This window comes from Camellia sinensis, unplaced genomic scaffold, assembly GCF_055761805.1.
Source record: "Camellia sinensis isolate YWXY unplaced genomic scaffold, ASM5576180v1 Unanchor12, whole genome shotgun sequence".
In the NCBI taxonomy this organism is placed as follows: Eukaryota; Viridiplantae; Streptophyta; class Magnoliopsida; order Ericales; family Theaceae; genus Camellia; species Camellia sinensis.
Window position 1 is genome coordinate 5,076,687 of NW_028128998.1, and position 27,950 is coordinate 5,104,636.

Consider the following 27,950-nt stretch of genomic DNA (forward strand, 5'->3'; position numbering starts at 1 on the left):
AGGAGTAAATTGGTAAATTCTAACACAAACATTTTATGAACGTATTATTTCTTAGTGTAGACAGAGAAACATGGGGTTTTTGTTGCCCATTGATTTGGGGGTTGTAGGACTATGGGCAGCAAGCGATGGTGGAACTATGGGAAGTAGGTGACAGTGGTGCTTTGGGGGTTGTGAGAGGTGCATTATGTGACATAATAAAAAATTTGAGTATTCACGTGTCTAATCGGGTATAGGTTCGGACACATATCCAACACTCTTACTCTTGTCATATCCGGTGGACACATGAACCTTGTGAAATATATAAGAGTCCATGTAACATGAGTTTGCATCCATGTAACTTTGTGGGATACCAATTTTAGCCATTTGGATTCCTTCCGGAATGTCGAGTTTGTGGGCAATCAAAAAATAAAAGGAATTCACTGGCTTGTGAGCTTGGATTTTTGTGACATAATGTTAACTAGTGGTTGAGTCAGTATTTAATTGTGGCTCAATAAATTTCAAAGGTTTGGCATGTGAGAGCCTCCAAAGAGTCCTATACGCTTGACCTTGTATATCAGAAAATTTGGCATGCTCACAATGTTGCATAAAAGCTCTAAGATAATGATGTCACATTGTTAAGGCTCATGGAATACCTGACGATTATGCACATATTCCAGAAATGAAGGAACATCAGGATAGCGGCATTGTTCACTATCAACTTGAGTGGATTTCTGAAAGCAAATGATGTCACCATCTTCAAGCTGCAGAAGATTTAGGTGAATATTTCCTTTCAGCTAGTCATGGTTAATGCATATCCGACCACCAAAAAAAAAGAATAGGCTATACACACCAGAGCAGAATGTACAAGCAAAAACAGCTCACAATTGATCATGTTCATACCTGACTACCACGAAAGGTGAGCTTCTTGTCAATGCGTTCACACATGACATTAGGTTCAAATTTTATTTCCTGAACATTAAAGGGGATGCATAAGATGACTGCCTGAACTAAATCTGTTGCTATGTGACCAGGCAAGGGAGCAAGAAAATTGTAGTCAATCTACTAAAATAACATAACTGACCTCAAAGAGTTCAATTTCTTCATCAGGACTGAATCCAGCCAACTCATTTAACTTTGTCAATATTTCTGCTGGCTTGCCATTCGACTTCACAAACAACCGCCCAACATACCTGACAACAGGGGGGAAAAATGAAAAAAAATAAGCCTCAGTAACTACCCGAAAAGGGAAACAAAGGGGCCTTGGTAATTACATGCAATTCCAACCCAAGGAAAGAAATGTTTAAGTACCTAAGCTCCTCTTTCAGAGGGTCATAAAGTTTGAAAAAAAGAAGAATCTCCTCTTTGCTCTTCAAAGGTGGAGGAATCGGCCGCAAATCCTGCATAGTGTGCACATCATATTCAACATCTAGAGTTCCATGTGCATATCATAAAACTCATACGACTTAACCAAAACAGAAGTCCATAATAAACAATGTGAGTAACCAGTGCCAAAAAAATGAAATAGACTTTACCTGTCCACTTTCCACTTCTAAGAACAATTTTAGCTCTGCATTATTTGCCTTGTTGGATACCTCTCTCAATTGTCCAACCTAGAATGCATTGAAGGGATTTTAAAACCCACACCAGTTTAGTCAAGATACACTTTAAACAGAATGCATGAAAGATGTCATCTTAGCATGCTAGGGGGAGGAGATCAGAAAATGACACAACGATACAGAACCGTAAGGATATCATCATCAATTATAGAGTGACTCAAATATGCATATTCCCTCCCTGCTCCTCAAAGAGCATAGAATACTTGAAAACATAATTATTTAAGGGGATTGGACTACTCAGTAAAACAAAAATTCACTGCTGAAGTATAGATAGCTATTTTCCTTCGAAGTATGAAGGATGCAAATTAACTTGCAAGACTTGCCAGTGTGCACACCAGACACTACACAACCACAGAGAGAGTAGGGGAAAACAGTTTACTCATCCATAAAAGATGGTGTATTTACTGAATAAACACACCCGGCCATATTTACTGAATAAACAGGCAACTTAACTGGAAAAAAACAGAAGCATCTATTTATGCAACAAATTTGAGTTTTTAAGAGGTTGCTAATAAAAAACAACACATGTCTGAGAAATCTCTCTGTTTGGTTGAGTTTTCAAAATCTATTTTCTATTTTGAGGAAGAAAAAAAAAAAAAAAAAACTAGTTTAATGAAAATAAACACCAAAAAATTATTCTCAAATTATAAATAATCAATTTTTCCCAAACAAGAGAAAATCATATGGAAATGAACAGTGCTTTTATTTTTTCAGTTTTTTTACCAAACTAGTTTTTAGGTTTTTTAGTTTTTTTTAGGAAAAAAAATACAGAAAACAGATTTTGAAAACTTAAACAAAAATTTCAAAACTTAGTTGCAGGAATGTCCTAGAATTGACAAATCCACTCCAAAACTATGATTCCACGATTCAAAACAAAATCCAGTTATCATCACACTTGCATCAAGAAAGAACAGGGTTTCCAACTAAGATGAAATCTCTCGAACATATGAATTCCAAAAAAATAAAAAGAAAAACTACCACACAAGAGAAATTTTGTAGAGGCTATCAGATTATAGTAAAAAAATAACTCAAATTTATTCTAGTACTCGTATTTATGTAACATTTACTTATAACAATTTGTAGTCAACACCAATCTCCAATATTTATTCATATTATATATATATATATATATATATCACAAAACAAAAACAAAAATAGATTTACAACATCTTAATATATTTACATATATAGGCCTTGTTTGGCATAAACTAAAAAAGCCAAAAAGCCAAAAAAGCCAAAAAGCCAAAAAAGTCAAAAAGTCACTATTCTATTTAAGTCACATCATCTTATTTAAGTCACATCACCTCTCTACCACATCACTTCAAACACAACCCATACCCAACCCATATTTCATAAAAAGTCAAAAAGTGTACTTATTTAGATCATCCCAAACAACCCCATAATATAATATTATAAACGCCCCAATAGGCACTATCAACCTTAGACTCTTCTATGTGCCCCACCCCCGCTTCCGCTTTATGCAACTAAATTTCAGACTGCAGGAAACCTGGATTCAAATTGCTACCAGAAAAAATAAAATTACCCAACCATAAGTAACAAAACTCCATAGAGAACTTGAAATGACTCGATTACATGAGTTCATGGGACCCTAAAACTCAGCCAAGTGGCATTATAAAATTGTGTCGAAGGCATCAAGGCTCAATTCAGCCACAAGCGTCAAATACTTCAAGCTCTTTTACAAACGTGAATGCATTTGTCTGCATCAAAACAACATATATTGGCAAAACAAGGAATTGGAATTGCACAAGAAACTATTCATTAATTATCCAGAAGCTTTTAAAGGTAAAAGCATTAGGTGAACCATTTTCTTACCAGCAAAGCAAGGAAAAAACTTAAGGCATAAATTTTTTGTTCTGAAAATTTCAAAACTATCCCATATAAACAGTTACTTAAAATGTGAATAAAAAAAGGGCAATGTTGAGAACCAATGCTTTTTAATTTGAATTTGAGTGCATTAATTGCATGTCCACTTAAAAATTTGAAATTCCCAAAAGAGATAACATTGTGGGATGGAGGGAGGGAGAATATAAGAATGATTCTTTGCAAATGAATGGCTCTAACAGCCACCCTAAATTCATCCAATCAGAATAACCAAAAACACAGCTTGTTTCTCAACGTTAATGATAGCCTATATAGTGTAACAGGATATACTTGTCAAGAACACATGACTGGGATTTTAGTTACTATAAGATTTTTAAAAAAGAATGACGCCTTTACACCCCTGTATACTGCACCCCTCTTCCCAAACAACCGAGGCCAATGATTTTTCTGCCATAACCATTGCACCCTACTCCTCCAATTTCTCCCATTTCCAGCCCCCAAGACTTCCCCCGTTAGAGCCCCAGATTCCTGCAACAATCCATCCCTTTCTGTAATCAAATCTTCCCCACCCCCAAAATTTCCCAAGCCCCTTACCTTCTACCTCATCTGGACAAACTTCTCATTCAGATGTTCACCTGACATTGCCAGGGTCTTTCCCCCCATCCTTGCAACTCTCAGGTAAGCTCCCAATCCAAAAGCCTATTAGTTTTCTTCTGTAAAACAGATGAGGGGCATTTTCTTTAGGCCCCAATATAATTGAGCCGACTAAAGAAACCTCCCTCTTCTTACCTCCAAGTTCCACATCAATGTTTTGAACTGCCCCTACCAACTTGGTCCACTAATTGCACTAGAGATGGGCGCTCCCAACCAACTCTAATGAAACCCACCACCAACGGGCCACGTAGGCCCTCATCATAAACAATAATGATATTGTTTGCTTTGCCAGGGCTCACGGCTTTAAAACAAGCCGTCACTAGGAAGGGATGTAAACCATGAGACAATGAATATTTTAAAACATCAAAGGGCAAAACATGAGAGAATGAAGGTGCAACAAAGCATGGTTAACTTGGGGAAAAGCAAGAGTCATGTAAAACTGATGATAAACAAATCAATAAACACACATATTGTTAAGGTGCATCAAAGCAAGAGCGAGTCTTGGAGTCCTGCACGATGGAGTTGTGGAAGTAACTCAAAAAAAATAATAACAACAATTAAATAAAAAATGAAAAATGCATAAAGAAGTATACTGAAAGACAATAAAAGATGCAAAGTCAGAAAGTCTTTACGGATTGAACTTCCTCTTGAGGTGTCAACGGGCGATTTGGACGGTATGTGTGGTTTTGACGCTTTGCCCAAAGCCAGAAACGTTGAAATTGCACGGGTACACCAAACTCTTTGGCAACTTCCTCCTGGATATGAACTTAATATTATTAGTGCTATATGAGGAGCACCCTTGCTTATAGTAACATCATAGATTCAACAAAGCATCGTTCAATAATTATACACAGAAGCAATGACATACATGTTTGACTCAAGTCAAAAGTGTTGGCTTGCACATGCGTAACCAGACTCACTTGCTGTTTATTATTACTTCGAAATATTTTATCCTAAAAATAGACCATAGAGTAAATTTTCAGATTTCATTCCTTAAAAGTTTTTCAGAAAATGGCAAAATGCCTATCAAAAGTAAGAAGAACTCAATTCAACTCAACAAAACCTTTCCACATATTTTATAATTTTCTACATTAACTACTAAAACTTCCATTCATAAACATAAAATAAAAAAAACACTTTTATTTCTATTTTAAAGAAATTATGAAATTTGTTTCATACACTTAATCCATTCCCTCACCTTCCCCCTATTTTTGGGAACAACGATATGGAAAATGCGTCCATTTTACGTTATTCCCACACCACTTCTTTATAAATGCACTTCAAATTTTGTTTTCTAGTGCGCATAGGAATCATGTCCAATGTTTATTAAACTGCACCAGACCGGAAGGTTCAATTAGTTGACCCGTCGACCGGCCCAAGTTCCGGTCCAGATGCACCCCCAAACCCGTTTAAGACTCTGAACCATGGTTATCAGAATCCCAATCCGGATCTTACGATCCTACGATCTTACGATCCATTTGAGTACAATCGATCCGGATCATGTAAAAAACTCTTTGTAGGTAGGATCTTTCGATCCTAGTAGTGGGATCTTATAGGATCGTGGAATCCCAATCCGAATCCGATCCTATCCGATCCAATTTATAAGCCTTGTTTTGTATTGTATGACATATTTTGTTGTAAATTTTATGTTTGTTGTCTAAATACCAATTTATGTCGTCAAAATAAATATTAAAAATTAAGTAGTATTGAATCAAATAGATTAAGAAAAACGAACTAGGAAACAAACATTCAAATATTGCAGTAATTTAAGAAAATTAAATAGTCGGAAAAACAAACTTAGCTTTAGCGAAGTCTAAGAATGGTAAGATGATTGCAACTTTATCCTAATTTCTGGAGAAATTATTTTTGTGACTCGAATCCGCTCCACTAGGGATGCTAACGACAAACCTTATCATTCGACTAAGCTACTCTTTTGAGTTCTTAATCTATTTTCATTTCCAATATTGTTAAATATTTTTTCTTCACTTTTTATGCATTATTGTACATTGTAAAGTATTTTGTTATAGAATTCTTCTTCTTCTTCACCTTCTTTTTTGATAAAATACAGAACTTTTACCGTCGGGTTTTCTATTGCATAATATTATATGTACATTTTACATGGAGTATTATATTTTTCACAATATCTTCACTTCTTTTTAATAGAATATAAGTTCATTTTGTGTATACTTTATAAGAAATATTTATTTAAATTAAATTATTATGTAATTTGTCTTTTTCGGTAGGATCTTACGATCCTCGATCCGATTCTACGATCCGATCCTATAAACACCTCCAACGATCCAACGTAGGATCCCGATTTTAACAACCTTGCTCTGAACCGGTCTATTTTTGTTAAACCAGAAAAACCCACAGTTAAACCGGCTACCTGGCTGAACCGGTAGTCAGGTGACAAAACCAACAGCGCTGGAAGCCCAAAGAAGCACCACATGCATGATTATGAAAATTGCAAAAATGCTGTTACCAAGGTTTGAGCATTGGACCTTCCGCATAGTCTCCAACACTTCCACCACCGAGCTACAATGATGCTTCATTAATACTTTGTACTACTTAAAGTATTTATTAACTTCAATTTATTATCTCAAAGTAAATCTTATTTTATTTAAAATAATCAGTATAAATATATTTTATAAATATATATAGTCATTAAATATAATTATGTAAATATATATCTTAAAATATAAAATTAATATAAATGAAACTATTTAAATACTTATATTCTCTATTTAAGTATAATTTTAAATATATTTATGAGGTAATTATGACATCACGGTTTGATTCCGGTTGACCCAACAGTTGAACCAATGACCCTTGACCCTCCATTTTCCGGTTTGATCAACGGTTCGGGTTTCAAAACATTGATCATGTCATGTGTAATTTTAGACACTAAAGATCAATTTTCAAATGAATTATTGATGCAATCAAAAATCTGAAATCGAGAGAGAGAGAGAGAGAACAAATCCCGAATTAGGGGGTACACCCTTAAGGGTTACAGAGAGAAACTAAGGCTCTATTTGGTAGAGCTTTCTAAATTTAATTCCACCCTTTGCTTTTACTGTGATGTTTGGTTAGCGTTTTCAAAAATTGATTCCACACCCATTTTGAAAACAAGTCTACCCAGTCACCCTCCCGGACGTTAGGCCAACCGGTTGACCAAAATAGTGTTCGGTTTTTTTTTTTTTTGGCACCTATTATTTTTATATTTGAAATAAAAATATTTTCGGAATTTTTTTAAATTTTTTATGAGCTTTGAATAGAATTTTGAATTTGCATGTTTGGTTATGAGTTGTAAGTTTTTTAATCAAATATCATATGTCAAATCAAAAATTTCAAACTTAATTCAACACTCTTTTCAAAACTCATAACCAAACAAATTTTTCACACTCAAACCATAATTCCAAAACTCACAAACTCAAAATACAACTCTATTCTCAAATCATAATTCTAAAACTCTACCAAACGCTACCTAAAGCTCTACTCCAATAAATATGTATATTCTTCAATCAAAAACTAAGCACAAATGAAATTACATCGCATATTTATAGGCCAAGGCCACTAATAGCCTAACTAATAGAACACGTAGTAGAGAACTTAAGACACTTAAGCATAGAGCTAAGCATAGAACTCATTTTGACACTTACCGTATATATTCTACTACAACAGCACTCCTCCTCTTGAAGAAACTTGTCCTCGAGTTTAAGCAATAATTGAGTGAGCTCAATGCAATACCATGCATATAAACCTTAGGCGAGGAATAGGTGATGAATCTCTGTGCTCAACATGAACATGAATCTCACAACTCATCCTTCTACGAATACATTGTACTGCTTCCTTGGTGAAACAACCATAGGCGCACAACTGACAAGTCCCATCATGTCCATAAAAATCATGTCGCTAAAGCTTAGACAGACTCCCATTTTCCTAAGCCTCTTCAGCTCTGACCCGTAGACTAGTGCAAACAAGTACTCATCTTGCCGGGACGAGACCACTAAGTTGGCAAATGACATCTTCCAAAACAAGGTTGAGGGATGTGACAAGTTGACAGGATTGACTATGCATCCACTAGAAAAGAACAACTTGAGAGAAACTGATCACGAGCTAGAATTCAACACCACACTCCTTTCCTTCCTCCAGACACAATTGCTAAAAGCAATCTACTTAACTCAAAAACAACTTCCTAAGAGGAATAAAGGAATACCAAACATACAACTTCAAAGAAGCTCTTTGAAGCTAGCAAAGTTACCACTACCTACTTGCAAGAGGTTGCAATTACTACACCATTTCTAAAGCAACAACTGATCTAGTCATTTGTTTCATCTCATATCGATGATTTTGATTTTGAATAACATCATTCCTTCCTATTGATAGATATGCACCAACATCATCACTAATGTTCATAGCATAAACTCTGCCCTCTACCTCTTTGAGCCATCCAAACAAAGCACAAACACTCTGACTGAATCAAAGAGGAAAATCTGCAGAAGTGAACCGAAGTCGAACCACAATCGAACCAAACTCAAGCCACTCACAAGATCTAAACTAATCAAATACACACCAGTCAAAATCAAACCAATTCGAATACAAATCTAAGAGAATCAAACCAAATCGCATCAAAGATGGCTTCAATTAGGCTTTAAGAACACAAAAGGAAGGATCGAAGACATTCTAACCAAATTTGAGGGATTTTGAACTAGATCTGAGGGGAATTGAACCAAACTTGAGATCTCTTAATTCTCAATCTCACTAATCAAACTCAGTGCAGAGAACTGTGAGACAATCAAACCACACAAAATAGTTAATTGGCTCTATAAATCATTCACAATGCTCGATCAACAGTCAATTTGAGATCACGATTCGAATCGAAGTTCAAAATAACGAATTAGAGTGCCATCATAGCTTTTTGCATCAGATCTGGGTTTTATTTTTTTGGAGGCTTAGGGTTTCCAGCAACAACATAAGGTTTGAAATGAGATTTTGCACTATACGTTGTTCAGTTAGGGTTTGAAACCTAATTGAAACCTAGATTCTTGTTTGAGTTGATGCAGCTAGGGTTGAAAATGATCCAAACTCAAATCACAACTATGAGTCAAGCTTCAAACAAAGTTAAATAGGTGCCAAATGATCTAATCGAAGGTCGCGACTACAAAACGAGGCCAGACCGGAGGTAAAACATCTAGTTAAGGTTCAAAATTGTTAGTTGAGATGAGATCAAGTTTGAAAATCCACAGACAGAAGTCGTGATTCAACTTCAATCACTGAGAGCTACGATTCAACTTGCAAAACCAATTTCTGACTTCGAAACACCCCAACTAGGTTTCATGACTCCAAATCGAGATGTAATCCCATTTTCGGGACTTCAATCTACATCGAGATCAAGTCGCGAAGCGGACATCACGATCGCGACAAGTTCCAGATCTGGTATTCTGAGTTCACAACTTTGTAAAGGCTACAGGTAGCAACAATAGATTGGATTAGGTCAATGAGGAACCAGTGGCCGATTCAACTTCTAATCCAGACGTGAATCTGTTGAAGCAACCAATTAGGGCTTGCATGCAAGGACTGGTAACGTTCCTCCTATCTGATTGGTGAATTTAGCTTCAATTTGGAACAATTAGATATAGAATCTGAAGCTCTGATACCAAATTGATGCAATCAAGAATCTAAAATCAAGCGAGAGAGAACAAATCCCCAATTAGGGGGTAAGACCCTAAGGGGTTAGAGAGAGAACCCAAAGTACAAATGAAATTACATCACAAATCTATAGACCAAGACCACTAATAGCCTAACTAATAGAAGACTTAGTAGAGAACTGAAGACACTTGAGCATAGAACTCAAATTGACACTTTTGAGAAAAAGCTATTTTAGTAACTTCATAGTTTTTTGGCTAAAATATGAGGTAAAAGAAACTACAATGTTTGGGGTAACTTTTTGATTTTTTACAAAAAGATGTGCAAAAAATAGAGAGAAAAGGGAATCTTTGACTTTTTTTATATAGATTGTTGACTTTTTGATTTTTTTAGTAATTTTTTGGCTTTTAGGCTAAAAGTTGAATTTGCCAAACGAGGTCTTACCCTATATATTCTACTACATCAATTATAAAGAAGTGGAGTGGGAATAACATTTCCCAAAATATACCACATTTATAATTGTTATCTTAAATATTAGTTTATGAGCAGTTCAAAACATTTTAAAATATTAAATAGTTTATAGAGGCACCATAAATCAATTAGATATTAACAAATGTACCAAAATCTTAGTGCTCAAATTATTTAGAAAGAGTGTTAGTTTAATATTCCCAAAATATGTAATATTCACTTTATGAATTACTTGAATATGTCACATTATTGCCAAAGAATAAATAATTCTCTAAGAAACTAGTACTTTTGATCATTCACTAAGAAAATAGAGCTTTTGATCAATTATACATTTAGGCATTTCCACAAATTCACGATCCGTTTTGTGTGTCTATGGCTCTAAGCAATAGATATGTGTGTGAGCCCAAGTGTCCGAAGCATATCCATTTCTATAAATATATTAAAAAAAAGATAACTAGACACATTTGGACACGTGCCCAATGCATCTTAGAAGTGTTTATGCTTCTTAGATGTGCATTAACTTGAGGAGGGCTCTTAGGTGCCACAGTCAAAGAAATGGGGGAAAAGAATACCTTGAACCAAGCTTCAATTGCCCATTCATGCAATAAACAGATTACTTTAAACAAACTTACAAAATCAAATCCACTGCATTCTTCTTCTTTCTAAGAAAATAAAGACAGAACAATCCTACCAATAGACAAAATCATTCATTTACTTTTCTCAGACATGAACCTTCAAACAAGTTAACTTATATCAGGAGGCAGATATATGATCAAATACCAAATAAACCAATATTCAACAAAGACAACTCATCTAAACCTAACCAAATTCAATGACATCAAAATCATAGAGAATACCTTGAAAAGGTTGAAAGGTGTCTGTTTCTGGATACGAAAACTACGAACTTTGTCATGATCCACAAGATCAAAATATACATCCCTTCCAAGCTGTTCAAGAAGGTCCTCATCACGAGCAACCTGAGGAATCAAATAACTGATTTAGCAAACAATATTCCATAAGGCAGATGCATAATTGGCAAAAAAGTAACAACTTTAAGGGGAGAGTTTAGGTCTTTGTAACCTTTATGATGGTATAAAGATGTGCCTCTGCTTTTTCCTTTCTCTTTTGCTCTTTTTCTTCTTGTTCTTTCTTCAACCTTATCTTGAATTTGATGTCCACAGATCCCAGTATAATTTATTGGGGAGAACAATATCAGGAACTCAAATCACAAGAACAATTCAAAAATCTTACCCTAAGGTGTTCGGCTATGTCCTTTTCATCGACATTACATATTATTTTCTCCTTATCACTTTCGCGTATATACACAAGCATATATGCATTAGAGTATTTTGTAAACTTAAATGGAGAGTTGTTGAACCCAGGATTTGTCTGTGGTAGCTGTTGGATACAAGCATAGTACAGAACAGACAGTAGTTAAATTGAAGATTAGGATAACCTAGACCAGAAAACTTAGATTTCATAACTGTACAAAGGGTTACCTCTTCCTCACCACCATACTGCTCCTCCAATGCCCTCTTCATGTCCTCTTTTGTTACCCGTTCATCATCAAATTTAAACCTGTATGCACCCAACTTGCAGTGAATTCTGACGTAACCAAATGGTAACAACTTAAAAGATGATTCACTATATCAATAATTTGAAAGCTAACCTCAAAACAAAGTATAAGTACTTGCTAAACAATACTAAAGCAGTGATAAAAAAAGTCTTCAAAATGCCAACGAGTACAAAGGAACACAAAGAAAGGTAGAGTATAGCACAAAACAATGTTGTTGTGCCAACAATCGACCAATCACGCAAACATTATTACAAATATTTATTTCCTTCAAACTATGAAGCACATACACCTCACCAGTGGCCGCATATTGGTATCCAACATATATCGGACATGAAACACCCTCTGAACATGTAGTGGACATGCTAGAGGAAATGTCCCAAAAAAAAAATATTTAAATTCCACTCGGGCACACTGGAGATGCGCTTGGGACACGTTAGGGACAAGCTCGCGACACATTCAACAAGAAAGAAAACAGTTTTTTTTTTTTTCCTTACATTTGTTGTGGGTAACCTAACTATTTGAATGTGAAAAAAAAAAAAAATTTAAATAGTGGATAAACTGCTTAATGAAATGTATAATTATTAATTTTTTATTGTTATGATATAAACCACTATAACCAGCAAAGAAAAATTTAGATTTCTTTTTTTTTATTTAAAAAAAAAAAAAAAACTTGTGGGTCACTTATTGATCTTTATGGTGCTTCCTCTATCAATTAGATTCGTTGTCCAAAGAATATGGCAGCTAGGCATATCTATTTCTTCATATTTTGGCTTCTATGAAGTTTCTTTCATTATAAAAATTGTTGTTTTAGACGATGTATGATTTGCAACTTTATTTTATCACTTTAACATTTTTGATGGAATGCTATTGTTATTATATCTAGATGTTTAAGCCAAGGATGGAATATGTGGGTTTTCAATTTTAGTTAGTGTTATGTTGCATTTTTTCATTATCTTTAAATAAAATATTAAAAAATATATGACACATAATAAATAGTCAGGCAACAATGCCACAAACTCATTTTATGCTTCCATGCACATTATATCAGTCTGTCATTTTACCCTCAGTCTCTCTTTTTGCCACTCTCACTCTCTTTCTCCCTCTTCAGTCTTACATTCTCTCTACAAATCAAACCACCCATACATATGCACTAACACTCCATTCATCAATCAAACTACATTCCTCAAACCTAGACTATCCACCCACCATTAACACCAACCAAACTACCACCTCACCTCCTTTATTCCACCACCATTGTTCCATTATCAAAGCCAGGACCCCTTCTATTCCCTTTACAACACTGTTCTTATAGAAAAAATACAAACCAAACCCAGAAAGAGCTCACTCGGTATATGCTAATGTGTATATGTTAGCAAACAAATCTTCACCTTCCACTTCTATTTACATTTTCTTCTTTTTATCTCCATTCAATCTTTCCTTTCCTATTATTTTACATTTAAATCTTTTCTTTCTTCCTCACTCCTTTTTCTACCCAATTTTTCTAAAGTATTGACTCTATGGTTTTCATGCTTGTCGATTCAGCTTCTTATCGCCATCAAACTCGCCGGCCAGTGTATTATGCAACTATTTGAGTATCTCTTCAATCAGGACGCCCAAATCATCACAGACCGAACCAAAGACCCAAATCACCCAAATAGAGAGAGGTGGGGACAAGATGGGAGAAGCGTAGAAGTTGTGACTGATGACAATGACCTTACGCTGTTGCTGGAAGGAAGCAATAACAGGAGGAGTCAATGGTGGGAGAGGGGGGGGGGTTGATGGAAGCAACGGCATGATTGGCATGGGTGAACCTTAATTTCTTGAAGAGAACCATGGGGCAAGCAACAATGGTGGTATTCATTTTTTTTCATCTCAATATTTGATTACTGATCTCAACAATGGTGGGGGGTGAGGACTGGTAAGGTAGACTATATGGGCTGCTGCCAGAAATTGTTAATTGAAGTAGGAAGGAAAGTACAGTAAAAAATGATTTAAAAGAGACAGAAAATTAGAGAGATTGAACCAAAACATCAATCTCGACTAAAAAGCAGAGAGAAACATTGGGTGGGAAAGAGAGTTGTTTAATATTGTGGAATGTGAACGCAGAAGAAAGGAGGAATGAAGAGAGTGTTAAAGTCATGTAAACAGAGATTGAATGCTTCGAGGGTAAAAATGTCAAACCATTATAATATCCATGTAAGCATAAATGGCATTATCGCCACCCTAATAAATATATAAAACTATACTGTGTGTCCCCCATATATCATGTCCTGCATTTTTTTAAAATTTATGTGTGAACATATTGCATCATGTCATGGGTCCGTGTGTTCGTGCTTTTTAGCCTTCAAAGCTTTGCTGAGCAATGTTAAGCAAAATATATAGGTTAAACATATAACCAACAAAAACTAACAATCAAAAAGAGCAAAAAACAGTACAAACATATATGCATACCACTGCTCAGAGAGGGTTGGCCTGATATAAGCATAATAATGTCCACCATGCACCCCACCACTATGAACCAAAACACTGCAAACAAGCAATACTTCGTTATAACCATTGCGATACAGAGTGTCAATTACATGCTGATATCCATCAATCACAATTACTAAAATCAAAAATCAAAAGAAAAGGTATTATGGAAGTCTACAATGTACTTTTCGCATAAAATCTAATTTTCTTGGACATATAATACTATCTGAACAGAAAACAAAAAATCATGCCCCAACAAAATAAAAAATAATGAGAAAATGAAAAAGGAAATAATAAATGATGACACAGATAACACAAATGAATAAAATACATCTCCATTCACATCAAAAGGAGAGATGAAAATGTGTGATAAGGACATGTAATTCTGGAGTGCTATATAATTGAAATATGTGGCCAATATAGTATAAAGATGCCACACCACTTCAATTCCTTTGTCAGAATTTCATTTTTTTCCAGGGGAGGGAAAAAGAGAGGAAAGTGCTACATTGACCAAAGAGTCATACAACAGTAATCAAGAATCCACCTTCCTCTTTTGTTCTCAGGTTTTTCTTTGGGGAGAGGTTTCAATGGATCCATGGAGGCTGCCTCCCATTGAGGCTTGAACCCATAACCTTATACTTGGTTCCATATCACAAGGATCAAAATTTTGTTTCGGTATGTTCTTTTGGTTAGCTTGGAAACGGAAATGTTTTGAAATGAATTTTCGAAAACATAAGTGAAATGAGGAGGGGGAAAAAACATTTGAGAACAAAAACCAAAACCTATATAAATGTTAATACATTCGGAATAATTAAATAATTGAACATGTTGAGCTCTATGAATATTAGAAGCTCATAAACAAGGTTTAAAAACTTAGTTATTGGTTTGCCATTGTAAGAAAATACATTTGGAAAATGCAAAATTCTGATAGCAAAAGGAACGAAAACAGAAAAAACAAAGTACATTGCAGTAACAAAGAAAGAAGGAAAATAAGTGGCTTAATCATGCATGTTTATTTTCTCCTTTCTATCTCTTCTCTTTTGTTTTTAAGTTTCTTAAATTCTCTAATAAATTTAATATTTTTATATATTCTCAAGTATTTTCTTTTGACAAAAAGAGGCAAATAGAAATAAGCATTGTTAAATGTTCTTAATAGGTGTCGAAATAACTCATTGTTGCGGTATGTTCTCTAGTGTTTCACTGTGTTTTGGTATATTTCAATGGAAACATTGAAATTTTGCTATGCCACTGTTATTTCGTTATGGTTTCCTAGGAAACAGAAATGTTTCGGCCATTGATAGAAACAAAACGAAATTTTGTTCTTCATCTCATCATCCAACCACCAAGCAGGAAGAGAAGACATCTTTCCCCTTTAAATTTAGCAAACATAAGATGAGGATTTTTTTAAAAAAGATCTACAATTAGATACCATTTTCTAAGTTGATATTTGTTATCAACATATTGGATATATTGGAAGAAAAGCAATAAACAGAGAAGTAAGGAAACATGCAAAAAAAGCGCCACCTGACAATTTCATATAAATTTATCTAAAGAGAGCAGATGTTTCACAAAACAAAGCGGTAAAGGTATGCAAAGATTTCCTGGAAAGAAAATTAATCAGAGGCCTATTAGCATAAGATAAAGCCACTTTACATTTTCATATAATTTTATCTAAAGAGAGCATATATTTCAACAAAACAAATTGTGTAAAGCTATACATTAAGTAAAATTTTCTGGGAAGAAAATTAATGAGAGGCTCACTGGTATAATGTAAAAAAGAATAAATACCTGTGAAGGGTATACAAGTTGCGAACACTCCTATCTGCTTCAGGTGACAAATATCTGCCATCCTCTCTGTCAAGATCGAGTTGTAGAGGGAACTCATAGCGGTCATTTATCTGTTTTACAAATGAAACAAGATGTTTCAGTAATGTTTTAAATGAAAGAGGTTATGTGTGTGTGTGTGTGACAAACGGTTAGTGTAAACATCTTTCACAAAAACAACTAATTCTAAAGTGGGAGGGAGCAATAGTTTAAGAAAAGTTCCCTCATCATTGAGCTAGTCTGCTCTCAAAATCAAGCAGACAGTCAGAACTCTAGAGAAGAGGTACATGAGAGAGAGTTGACCTTGCCCAACTCAAATTATACAGTTCATTCCAAAAGCATCATATGGAAGGAAGCAGTAAGACAACTAGAAAATAAAAAGAAGGGTTATTCTAGAACCTAAAAATGATAAAAGCAAAAAGACAGATTCTGATTGAAATATAAATGATCCATTAGATAAACTAGGCACAGAGTGGGGTGGGGTCCCTTTAAAGCTAGGCATGTTATCCATAATCAAGCAAGAAAATCAGATCATGCCAAATGACAAGATATTAAGTTTCTTACATGATGAATGATACTGTGGGCTTTGTGCATAGATCAGACAAACATATGCTGCTGGCACAAGACTCATCCACTTCCACTCAAAAGTTACAGACTTGGCATTTGAACACATATTTGGAGGACCTGATATTCAGCTATTTAGGGACCCTAAACAGCTTTTCTATTGAAGCATTATTTCCAGAGCCCAAAAGTTTTTCATCAAGTAAAGGAATGTATTTAAATCAGGGGGAAAGAATCTCGGACCTTCTGTTAACATTATCTTATAAACAAAAATTATTTGGGCTCTAAAATATACAAGGGCTGAAATTGGAAATGACAAGGCAAAAGCTTGTTCAATGTTCACTTTAAGCACACCTAGTTTGGCCTGGTGCAAATGAGCTCAAAATGACTGAGACTCACCAATCATTCAAAAACAAGTATCTTTGAAACATGTAGCTCCTTCATGACTAACTAGTTATTTCATTTTTTGCTGGAAATTTGTGTTAATGCATATAATAAGATAGTGGCATGTATATAATATGATAGTGGTGTTGGTGGTAGATAGTGGCATGTATAGAATATGATAGTGGTGTTGGTGGTAGATAGTGGCATGTATAGAATATGATAGTGGTGTTGGTGGTAGATAGTGGCATGTATATAATATCATAGTGGTAGATAGTGGTAATATATAATATCATAGTGGTAGATAGTGGTAATATATAATATGTAAGTGGCATATAATGGGTTATAATGATGTTTGTAATATCTCCTATATAAGGAGTGTCATTTGGTCTTGTAAAATAAGAAGTTTTGAATATAACAGAAATATATTCCTTCTTCCTCATATTTTCGGAGTTCTTCTTCCTCATTTTTTCTAAGTTGGTATCAGAGCAACAAAAAACACAGCAGCCCTAAAACCGTCATAGCCATGTCGGAAGTCACGTCTGAAACCACTTCAACCCCTGCCGCTGCCATTCCAGTAAAAACGTCCAACTCTCACTCTGTCCAAATCACCACCATCCGCCTAAATGGTGATAATTTTCTCCGCTGGTCACAATCTGTCCGGATGTATATCCGTGGGCAAGGAAAGATCGGTTACATCACTGGTGACAAGAAGGCTCCTGCTGTTAATGATCCGCTGTTCGACAGTTAGGACGCTGAAAACTCCATGGTTATGACATGGTTGGTCAATTCCATGGAGGAGGATATAAGCTCTAATTACATGTGCTATCCTACTGCACAAGAATTGTGGGATAATGTTAGTCAGATGTATTCTGACCTAGGAAATCAATCTCAAGTTTTCGAATTAACTTTGAAGTTGGGAGAGATTCGTCAAGGAGATGATTCCGTCACCAAATATTTCAATTCGTTGAAAAGGTTGTGGCAGGATCTTGACATCTTTAACACATACGAATGGAAATCGGTTGACGACTGCAACCACCACAAGAAAACTGTGGAAGACAGCCGTATTTACAAGTTTCTTGCCGGCCTCAACATTGAGTTCGATGAAGTGCGAGGAAGAATTATTGGCAGACCTCCTCTCCCATCCATTGGCGAAGTATTTGCTGAAGTCAGAAGGGAAGAGAGCCGAAGGAGCGTCATGCTTAAGAAAAAAGGTACTGGTGAATCAATTGAAATTTCTGCTTTAATTAGCGATGCTGCGGCCAACAAGGCTGCAAATTACCAGCGCAGGTTTGATGATAAGCCACGGGTCTGGTGTGATTTTTGCAACAAGCCTCGCCATACACGCAAAACGTGTTGGAAGATCCATGGCAAACCTGTCAACTGGAAAAGCAGCAAACAAGGAGAGAAGAATCGTGGCTTTCCTACCGCTAATGAAGCCGATTCAGGTCCCTTCAACAAAGAGCAGATTGATCAACTCTTAAAGCTGATAAAATCCAACTCCTCATCCGGTACTCCTAGTGTTTTGTTGGCACAAACAGGTAGAAATCCTAAAGCCTTCTCTTGCCTAAACTTCTCTCCGTGGATCATAGATTCCGGTGCCTCCGATCACATGACTAGTTTTTCCCATTTATTTAGTACCTATTTCCCTTGTTCTGGTCATGACAAAATCAGAATAGCCGATGGTAGTTTTTCACCTATTGCAGGAAAAGGATTTATTAAACTAACTGAGAAAATTAATCTCAATGCTGTTCTTCACGTCCCCAACTTAGCCTGTAACCTTTTGTCTGTCAGTAAACTATCTAAGGATTCTAATTGTCGTGTTACATTTTTTGAATCCCATTGTGAATTTCAGGACCAGAACTCGGGGATGATGATTGGGCGTGCTAGGATGCTTGAAGGTCTTTACTACTTTGATGAAGTACCTGTTAGTAATAAAAAAGCTCAGAGCTTTAATAGTACTAGTTCAATCTCTGTTCGAGAAAAAATAATGCTATGGCACTATAGGCTAGGACATCCTAGTTTTCTTTATCTGAAATATTTATTTCCAGAATTATTTAAAGGGATTGATTGTTCTTCTTTTCATTGTGAAAGTTGCATTTTTGCAAAATTTCGTCGCTCTACTTATTTGCCAAAACCTTACCAGGCTTCCAAACCTTTTTATTTGATTCATAGTGATGTTTGGGGCCCTTCTAAAATCACTACTCTTTCTGGTAAAAGATGGTTTGTTACATTTATTGATGACCATACCCGCTTATGTTGGATTTATTTGATGAATAAAAAATCTGACGTGAAAAATTTATTCACAAATTTTTACAATATGATTGAAAACCAATTTCAAACCAAAATTGGTATTTTACATTCTGATAATGGAACAGAATATTTCAATGAGCAGTTGGGTGAGTTTTTGGAAAAAAAAAGGGATTTTTCATCAATCTACATGTCGGGATACCCCTCAACAAAATGGCATTGCAGAACGAAAAAATAAACATCTACTTGAAGTAGCACGTGCTATAATGTTTTACATGCATGTTCCTAAATATTTATGGGGCGAAGCAATTTTAACAGCCTCTTATTTGATAAACAGGATGCCTACAAAGGTGTTAACATACAAAACACCTTTCGATTGTCTAAAAAATTTTTTTCCTGACACGAGGTTGTTTTCTGATTTACCCACCAAAGTTTTTGGATGTACTGCCTATGTTCATGTTCCCAGTCAATTTCGTTCAAAACTTGACCCCCGTGCTATAAAATGTGTTTTTTTGGGTTATTCCTCAAACAAAAAGGGGTATAAGTGTTTCGATCCTCAAACCAAGAAATTTCATGTGAGTATGGATGTGTCATTTGTGGAAACAAAATCCTATTTCCCCAACACTTCTCTTCAGGGGGAGACAAGTGGAGTAGAAGACCGTTTTTGGGATATTTCTATCCCGCTCCTCAATGTCATTTGTCCTACACAAAAACCACATCTGTCTGATAATGATCACTTAGGAGAACCAAGTTCTATGGTTGCCTAGTCAAGAAGATTCTTGTTTAGGGAGAGAAGTACTACAAAATGATCTAAATCCTGAGCTTCAGGTTTATACTAGGAAGCGATTTCATCTGAGGAATAATGACCCGAATGTCCATCGTAATGACCCGAATGTCCACCCGAGTTCTGGCATCGAAATTTTAGGTAATCCTATTCCTTCTATTTCCGACCTTGATGTTCCTATAGCAATTAGGAAAGGTGTCCGAAATTGCATTAAACATCCTATTGCAAATTACCTCTCCTATCAAAGACTGTCTAAAAACCATAGAGCTTTCACATCTAGGATTTCACACTTGTTTGTTCCAAGGAATATACAGGAAGCATTGGATGATCCGAATTGGAAATTAGCAATCATGGAGGAGATGAATGCTTTAAGGAGAAGTGGTACTTGGGAGATAGTTGATCTACCCAAAGACAAGAAAACAGTTGGGTGTAAATGGGTGTTTACGATAAAATGTAACGCAGATGGAAGCGTTGAGAGATACAAGGCGAGACTGGTGGCTAAAGGCTTCACTCAAACTTATGGGATCGACTATCAGGAGACGTTTGCTCCTGTTGCTAAAATAAATTCCATCAGAGTACTGTTATCTCTTGCAGTAAATTCAGATTGGCCTCTACATCAACTTGACATTAAAAATGCATTTCTCAATGGTGATCTTGAAGAGGAAGTGTTCATGAGCCTACCGCCGGGATTTGAGCAGAGACTTGGAAGCGACAGAGTATGCAGATTGAACAAGTCATTATACGGACTCAAACAATCACCAAGAGCGTGGTTTGAACGCTTTGGGAAGGCAGTTATCAGTTGTGGCTTCTCGCAGAGTCAAGCAGATCACACAATATTTTATAAACATTCAAAAAACAGTAAAATTGCAATTTTGATTGTTTATGTTGATGACATCATTTTAACTGGTAATGATGAAGCAGAGTTAGCAGCCCTCAAAGACAAACTCGCAAAAGAATTTCACATTAAGGATCTGGGAGCCCTCAAGTATTTCCTCGGAATGAAATTTGCAAGATCCAAGGAAGGTATATTCGTTAATCAGAGAAAATATGTTCTTGATCTCCTTGGAGAAACAGGTATGCTTGGTTGTAAGATGGTGGAGACTCCGATCGAGCCTAACTTGAAGTTACAAGCTGCTAAGGCTGAAGAAGTCAAAGAGAGGGAACAATATCAGCGACTTGTCGGGAAATTGATTTACTTGTCTCATACGCGGCCTGATATTGCCTTTGCAGTCAGCATGGTAAGTCAGTTCATGTACTCACCAGGGACAGAGCATTTTGAGGCCGTTTATAAGATCTTAAGATATTTGAAAGGAACTCCAGGGAGAGGCTTACTGTTCAAGAAACATGGACATCTTCAAGTTGAAGTATACACAGATGCAGACTGGGCAGGAAGTGTTACAGACAGGAGATCAACATCCGGATACTGCTCCTTTGTAGGTGGGAACCTAGTTACATGGCGGAGTAAAAAACAGAATGTGGTAGCTAGAAGTAGTGCAGAAACAGAGTTCAGAGCTGTTGCCCATGGAATCTGTGAAGTAATGTGGATTAAAAGAATTCTTGAAGAATTAAAGCTTTCTCACCCGACACCTATGAAGGTCTATTGTGACAACAAAGCAGCTATATCTATAGCTCATAATCCAGTTCTACATGATCGCACAAAACATATAGAAGTGGATAAACATTTCATCAAGGAGAAAATCAATGCTGGCATAATCTGTATGACCTACCTTCCAACAGGTGAACAATTAGCTGATGTGCTAACGAAGGGACTACACAAGAAGCAATTTGATAAGCTGACTAGCAAGCTGGCTATGGAAGATATCTTCAAACCAGCTTGAGGGGGAGTGCTGGAAATTTGTGTTAATGCATATAATAAGATAGTGGCATGTATATAATATGATAGTGGTGTTGGTGGTAGATAGTGGCATGTATAGAATATGATAGTGGTGTTGGTGGTAGATAGTGGCATGTATATAATATCATAGTGGTAAATAGTGGTAATATATAATATGTAAGTGGCATATAATGGGTTATAATGATGTTTGTAATATCTCCTATATAAGGAGTGTCATTTGGTCTTGTAAAATAAGAAGTTTTGAATATAACAGAAATATATTCCTTCTTCCTCATATTTTCGGAGTTCTTCTTCCTCATATTTTCTAAGTTTTTTCATGGAGGCTTCAACAATAAGTTTATAACCCCAACTCAATTTATTACAGCAAGGACACGATTTTCTCAATTGGTTGAATGAACAATCTATTCAAATCAATTTTTCTGTGAGACTCCAGGTATTGTCATAGGCAAAAGGCTGAACAGCTACGTTTGGTCCTACAATATAATATACACAATGTGAAATTTTATTAGAAAAGCATTTTTCAGAGTCATGAATTGTACATGGCTTCCTGCTATTCCTTTGGTTCAATGAGAGAGAGAGAGAGAGAGAGAGAGAGAGAGATTGGGCATCAGATGTAAATAGCATTTGAACTTGGGTGGGTTCAAATGGCAATGACCCAAGCTAAACTCAAATTTCAGTTGTGCTTGGACCACTATCTATCAACCTCAAGCTAAGCTTGGCTGTAAATCCGCACCACAGTTTGAATTTGGGCAGGGTTTGATTGGGAAATAGTCTCAAACAACTCAGCTTAAATATATGCATATAGTACGTGTATTAATTTATTTATTTTTTTCTCAGCCAATCTATGGGCACTAAGATTATATTGTAGTTCAAGAACATGTACTCACAACACAAGAATTCTCCCCCTTCTAAAAAACCGAAGTCCTAAGTTCAGCTGATTAAAATGGGCAATTTTTTTGTCTTTGAAATCTTGCAGCCACCTTTCCATGCCACCACAGCACCGCCAGTCCGCTCCACAGCAACACCTCTTCATTTTCTCCACATTGTCCTGCAGCTCTTGTTTGTTATAGAGCCCTTATTCATGTCACATATATTACTTTCTGTCTCCATATATCTTTGTATATCTCTTTTGACACGTATTTATATATATTGCAAAGGTATTGCTCAGTATAATATAAAGACACGGGCGTATATAGTTTGTGAATTTAATATCTAGTATAAATCCTTTGGCTCCACAAAATTCAAAAAGAAAAAACAACTCACTGCACTATACATATTTTCTTTTCTTTACACAAAATTTATAATTTTATATAGTTATTATATTATAATATAAATATTTCATTCAAATACAATAAAATAATGTAACATAACACTAATTCCTAAGGGAGTTCAGAACCAAACATCAAACATAGATTTGTAAATGTCGCAACTGACCCTCCCTAGAAGTGGAAATGATCTGGGGAACTTTCCAGAAGCTAACCATGATCAAGCCAACGACTCATCTATGCCCTCTAACCTTTGCTACAATCACAAATAATCCAAGAGTGTCAAAATCTTCGAACTAGCGACAAAAAAATCCCAGTTTCAAACTATCCAATAAAAGAAAACAAGGTATCACTACATGATCATAAACAAATAATGTAACACAAAAATGAACACATCCCTCAATGTCAAAAGAATTCACCCTCTATATTTCTTATGAAAACAAGCTCCTAGATGCACTCGAGGCATGACTTACACTTAGGCCTGGGTGCCTGATTCAAAGTCAAGAATAGAATCTTGCATCAAATACCATCAAAATTTCCACATTGGCAATAATTAGACACACAACTTCAAAAGTTTTCCAAGCTTGAAGAACAAAAAACACTGTAAAGCATCAGTTTTAGCTTATTTTTTCTTTTTCTTTTTCCTTTTTGATAAATAAAAACCACCAGTTTTAGCTTCTCTATTAATCACGCTCTTATTTCTCACCATCCACAAACAGTGAAGGAAAAGACCAAATGGGAAAAACAAATTGTGTGATACCAAAACATTCAAAATATCAGTACAGCTCCCGAGAAAAAAGGAAAAAATTTCAAATTGATAAGGAAGAGGACATTGCATCTGCTTGTGCAGCAATTGATGATGCAAATCTGCATTCCAGCCTGCTCAACAAACATAATGCATAAGCTAGGGCAAAATAAGACCAGTAGGGTAGAAAGATTGTTAATCTAGAGCACCTTGTAGCAAACATCACATTTAAAATGACTTAACCATGAGGCAATGCAGACCTTTAAAGACAGAACGTCTCCAATGGAATTTTTAAACCTTCCATGCATGCAGTGTCTCTTGGGTGTGTTAAGGGAATAAGGATTGTGCACCATAAAGAATATCGAGTGTGTTTGGTTTGGTTTTGGGAGATAAATTTTTAAAAAAAAAAATTGGGAGAGAGTTTAGAAATTTTTTTGGTTTGTTTGGTTGTATATTTTGAAAATAGTTTAAGAGTATGGAAGTTTGGGATGATTTGATATTTTGTTGTAGTTGAGTAGATGTGTGTGAGAGAAAAAGTGATTGAGGATGAGAGAGGAGAGAAAAAAGGTGATTGATTGATGTACAAGAGAGAGAAAGTGATTTTGGAAAAAAAATTCAAAAAATTTCTAACCAAACAAAATTTTGAAATTTTTTTTCAAAAATTGTGTTTTGAGAGTGAAACCAAACAAGGCCATCATTTTTTTCTTTTTGTCCTTTTTGCTGATGAGAATGAAATTGGCCAGAACTCCTACACCTCACTAGGAGGTCAGTGGTTCAAATCTCCCCACTTGCATATGGATCTTATTCCCCGTGTATTAATTGGGGCTTTCTCTCCCACTTTGGGAGTTTCTTTGTATTGATTATATGTTGTATTTGATCATTATCATTATAATTGTTAATCATTGGGCTTCATTGTAATATCTTATATGAATCCAAAAAAAAAAAAAAGAATGAAATTGTTACATTTACAAAATGTAGCTTAATTCTAGTTTTGTTAAAAAATAGAAAGTTGTCCATGGCAACAGGCATACATATCTAGTAGAACAGAGCTACACAAATTGTAAAATGAAGCATACCATTTTTATTTTATTATTGAATTTAGCTGATATGCTGCATAATTGTACAACACTAACAGTGATCGGATTGAACAGACAATGCATACCATACACAATCATAAATAAAAAAACAAGTCACAAAGCAAAATACAGATTTTTTAATACTAACCTTTACCATGGTATCCCGCATAAAATCATATTCAAACCGTTTTAACTGAAGTTGAAGGACAGGGGGGAAATCAATGAACAGGACACCCTTCCTTGCATCCTGGAAAGGTCAAGAATTACAGCATTTCTTTATGAGACAGAACCATAGCATTGCGTCCGGCAATTGGATCCAAAAAAGAACAAAATGCTTGTCAATGATAATGACAAAATGGACAACTCAATTGCAATGAAAATTTAATATCAACTTAATAAAGCACTTCGGCTTTGTTCAGACCGGCATACAAAATGGTTGATCCAGGTAAAGCTATCTTGGAAATTATTTAGAGTGAAATTCAAATCACAGGGTTTCAAAGCATCCAACCTGTAACCCATATTGTTCAGCATGGTATTTGTTATCACCCTCGAGACGTTCCACCTCCACATATTTGTCGAAAGAAGCATAAACATCACGACAGCCCTTGACATCAAGCTGAAGATCTACACTCAAAATACATATAAGTCAGTAAAGCTTACAGATATATATCTCAAATAACACAGTGGTATAACTGTAAGTTAAAACAAGTACCATAAAATGATTCCTTTCTTGTTGATTTGTAGTCCACATTGATGCATTCTATATAGTTCATATGGTGACCTTCAAATAACTGCTGTATTGTACCCTCCACAACAGTTCCCTGAGCCAGTAAAACCAGAGTCAAGTATAATAATCAACCTCCTAGCACTAAATACAGACTATGAAGTCCATGATGCTATTAAATCACTATACCTTCATTTTATCTTCAAGCTTTTCACAAAGCACTCTGTTAAGTTCTTGCACGTCATGCTGCATGAAAGAATCATATGTATCCCATCCGAAAGACTTCGTCAACTCTTTTGTTGCTACACTAGTGTCACTGTACTGGAGCTTATAGAATAAACTCTGCAAAGCCAAAGGGATGCTCCCTGACGGCATATCATTCTCAGTTGTTGGCATATGATACACAGCCTGAATAAAGTGACCCAAATAAGGCATTTCCTCATAAAATAAAATCAATCAGACAAGTTGAATGAAAAGGCAAACCTTTCTGAAATAAGGAATATGGTACAATGTCTGGAGGAGAGAGTTCATGTAACAAGTAGCTCCTTGATTTTTAAGACCTACATAGCCAGTCTCCTTTTTCGAGTCATGTGACCAGTAATCAGTTACCCTACGGACAGCAACATCAGCTTCTACTACAATAGTATCATTCACCAGATAACCTCTACTGGGGTCATACAGTTCACTAAGAGGCATGAAAGAAGTGAAACCCCAATCACTTTCTCGTGCATTGAACTGGTGTTGTGTGTCTGCAGAATGAAAAGCATCTCAATTAGCATCAAACCAGTAATAGGCTTTAAACCTAAAAAGAAACAAAGAAGTATAAGATACCAGTTTGCACAAAACTTTATCTGTCTAACGACTTAGATTGACGAACGACTTTGGAATGCCACCTTCTAGGTGATTAACAGAGAGATTGAGATGTACAAGGGATATCATGTTCCCAAAAGCATCAGGAATCGGACCTTCTAGATCATTAAAAGAGAGATCAAGATACCTTAAGTTGGAAAGGTTCCCAAGCTGATGAGGAATCGGACCACCAAAGTGATTGAAATTGAGGTTGAGGACTTGTAATCTGCTCAAGGAAGCAATTGACTCTGGGATGCGCCCTTCAAACGAATTTCCGCTAAGATCTAAGTACTTCAAATGCTGCAATTCAAGCAATGAAGGACTCATCTCACCTCTCAGACCATAGGAATAGGAAAGATTCTCTGGTACATGAAGATCGAGCATGGTTACATGACCACTGTGGTTGTTGCAATGGACTCCACTCCATTTGCAACAGTCTTTCTTATCTTCTTCATTCCCCCAAGAAGAGAGAATACCATAATGATCTATGGCAGCTTCTTTAAACTTGAGGAGAGCTTGTTTCTCCCTCTCTATGCACCTGATTTTATTAGCAGCTTCAACTCCTCCCGAGGAAAGTCCAAGAACAGGTATGTAGTTTAACAATAACACAACCACGAACACATGGAGAAGTTGAATTGATTTTGGTAGCATAATAATAATATATTTTGTGACCATAATGGATGGATGGCCAAAATTTGAAGGATAAAAGATTTTTGTTTGTTGTTTTTCGTTTTTCTGAGTTCTGTTTGCCATCCCACTTCTTATACTTAGATTGTCATATTTTTTTTATTTTTTTTTTAATTTAATTTTTTTAAAAATAGGGAGACTTGGGAGTCAATGAAGAAGACTCCAAGTCAATGAAGAAGACTTGGGAGTCAATGAATAAGACACGGCTACTTTTTGAAAAAGGACACACTGTACACACCCATTTGAAAAACAACCGTGTATCACAGGTAATTACATCGTACTAGATATCACGCAAGTCATCTACAGCGAAAACACGAGAACCCAAGTCAAGGTCAAATATGGCTGCAATGCAACCTATGTTTCTGCCGTACTTTACATTTAAATTTAAATTGGCCAAAATGACCTTCCCATTAGGGCTAGGTAGGTTGTCTTTAATTTAGATTTGCTTGTTTACAAATTTAGCTGTTTTAGTGGGTTTTTTTTTTTAATTTTTTTAATTATTTATGTGATAAAAAAAATTGTGTTATTGAGATGATTTGTAATTTTTTTTTATAGTTGAATAGATGATTATAAAAGAAAAAGTAATTAATTACTATGTAAGATGTAATATTTTATCTTATTAACTATTTTAATTTTATTTTTTATTTTTTATTTTTTCATCTTTATTAACTGTTTTAGCCAAAATCAAACATCCCAAAT

The 27,950-nt window shown here is 35.6% G+C and overlaps 1 protein-coding gene across 14 annotated transcripts in view; it reads right to left on the minus strand.

Annotated features, from left to right (window-relative positions):
- The window catches only part of LOC145814619 (ubiquitin C-terminal hydrolase 13-like), a 37,562-nt gene extending 10,263 nt beyond the window's left edge, over nt 1-27,299 (minus strand). For 10 of the 14 annotated variants that reach the window (XR_014357967.1, XR_014357966.1, XR_014357968.1 and 7 more), the window contains exons 1-18: nt 26,713-27,298; nt 26,199-26,464; nt 25,905-26,123; nt 25,704-25,812; nt 25,500-25,615; nt 25,140-25,238; nt 16,039-16,148; nt 14,233-14,307; nt 11,705-11,783; nt 11,457-11,603; nt 11,286-11,366; nt 11,063-11,182; nt 4,724-4,846; nt 1,512-1,589; nt 1,288-1,376; nt 1,061-1,169; nt 880-948; nt 633-740 (exon numbers count right to left, since the gene is read on the minus strand). Coding sequence is in view for 10 of the 14 variants with exons in the window: in XM_082911479.1 (XP_082767605.1) it covers nt 633-740; nt 880-948; nt 1,061-1,169; nt 1,288-1,376; nt 1,512-1,589; nt 4,724-4,846; nt 11,063-11,182; nt 11,286-11,366; nt 11,457-11,603; nt 11,705-11,783; nt 14,233-14,307; nt 16,039-16,148; nt 25,140-25,238; nt 25,500-25,615; nt 25,704-25,812; nt 25,905-26,123; nt 26,199-26,411 (1,944 nt within the window). In the remaining 4 variants the exon portion in view is untranslated. The other 4 variants (XR_014357969.1, XM_082911485.1, XM_082911477.1 and 1 more) reach the window with 3 other exon arrangements.
- Between the last annotated feature and the right edge of the window lie 651 nt (nt 27,300-27,950).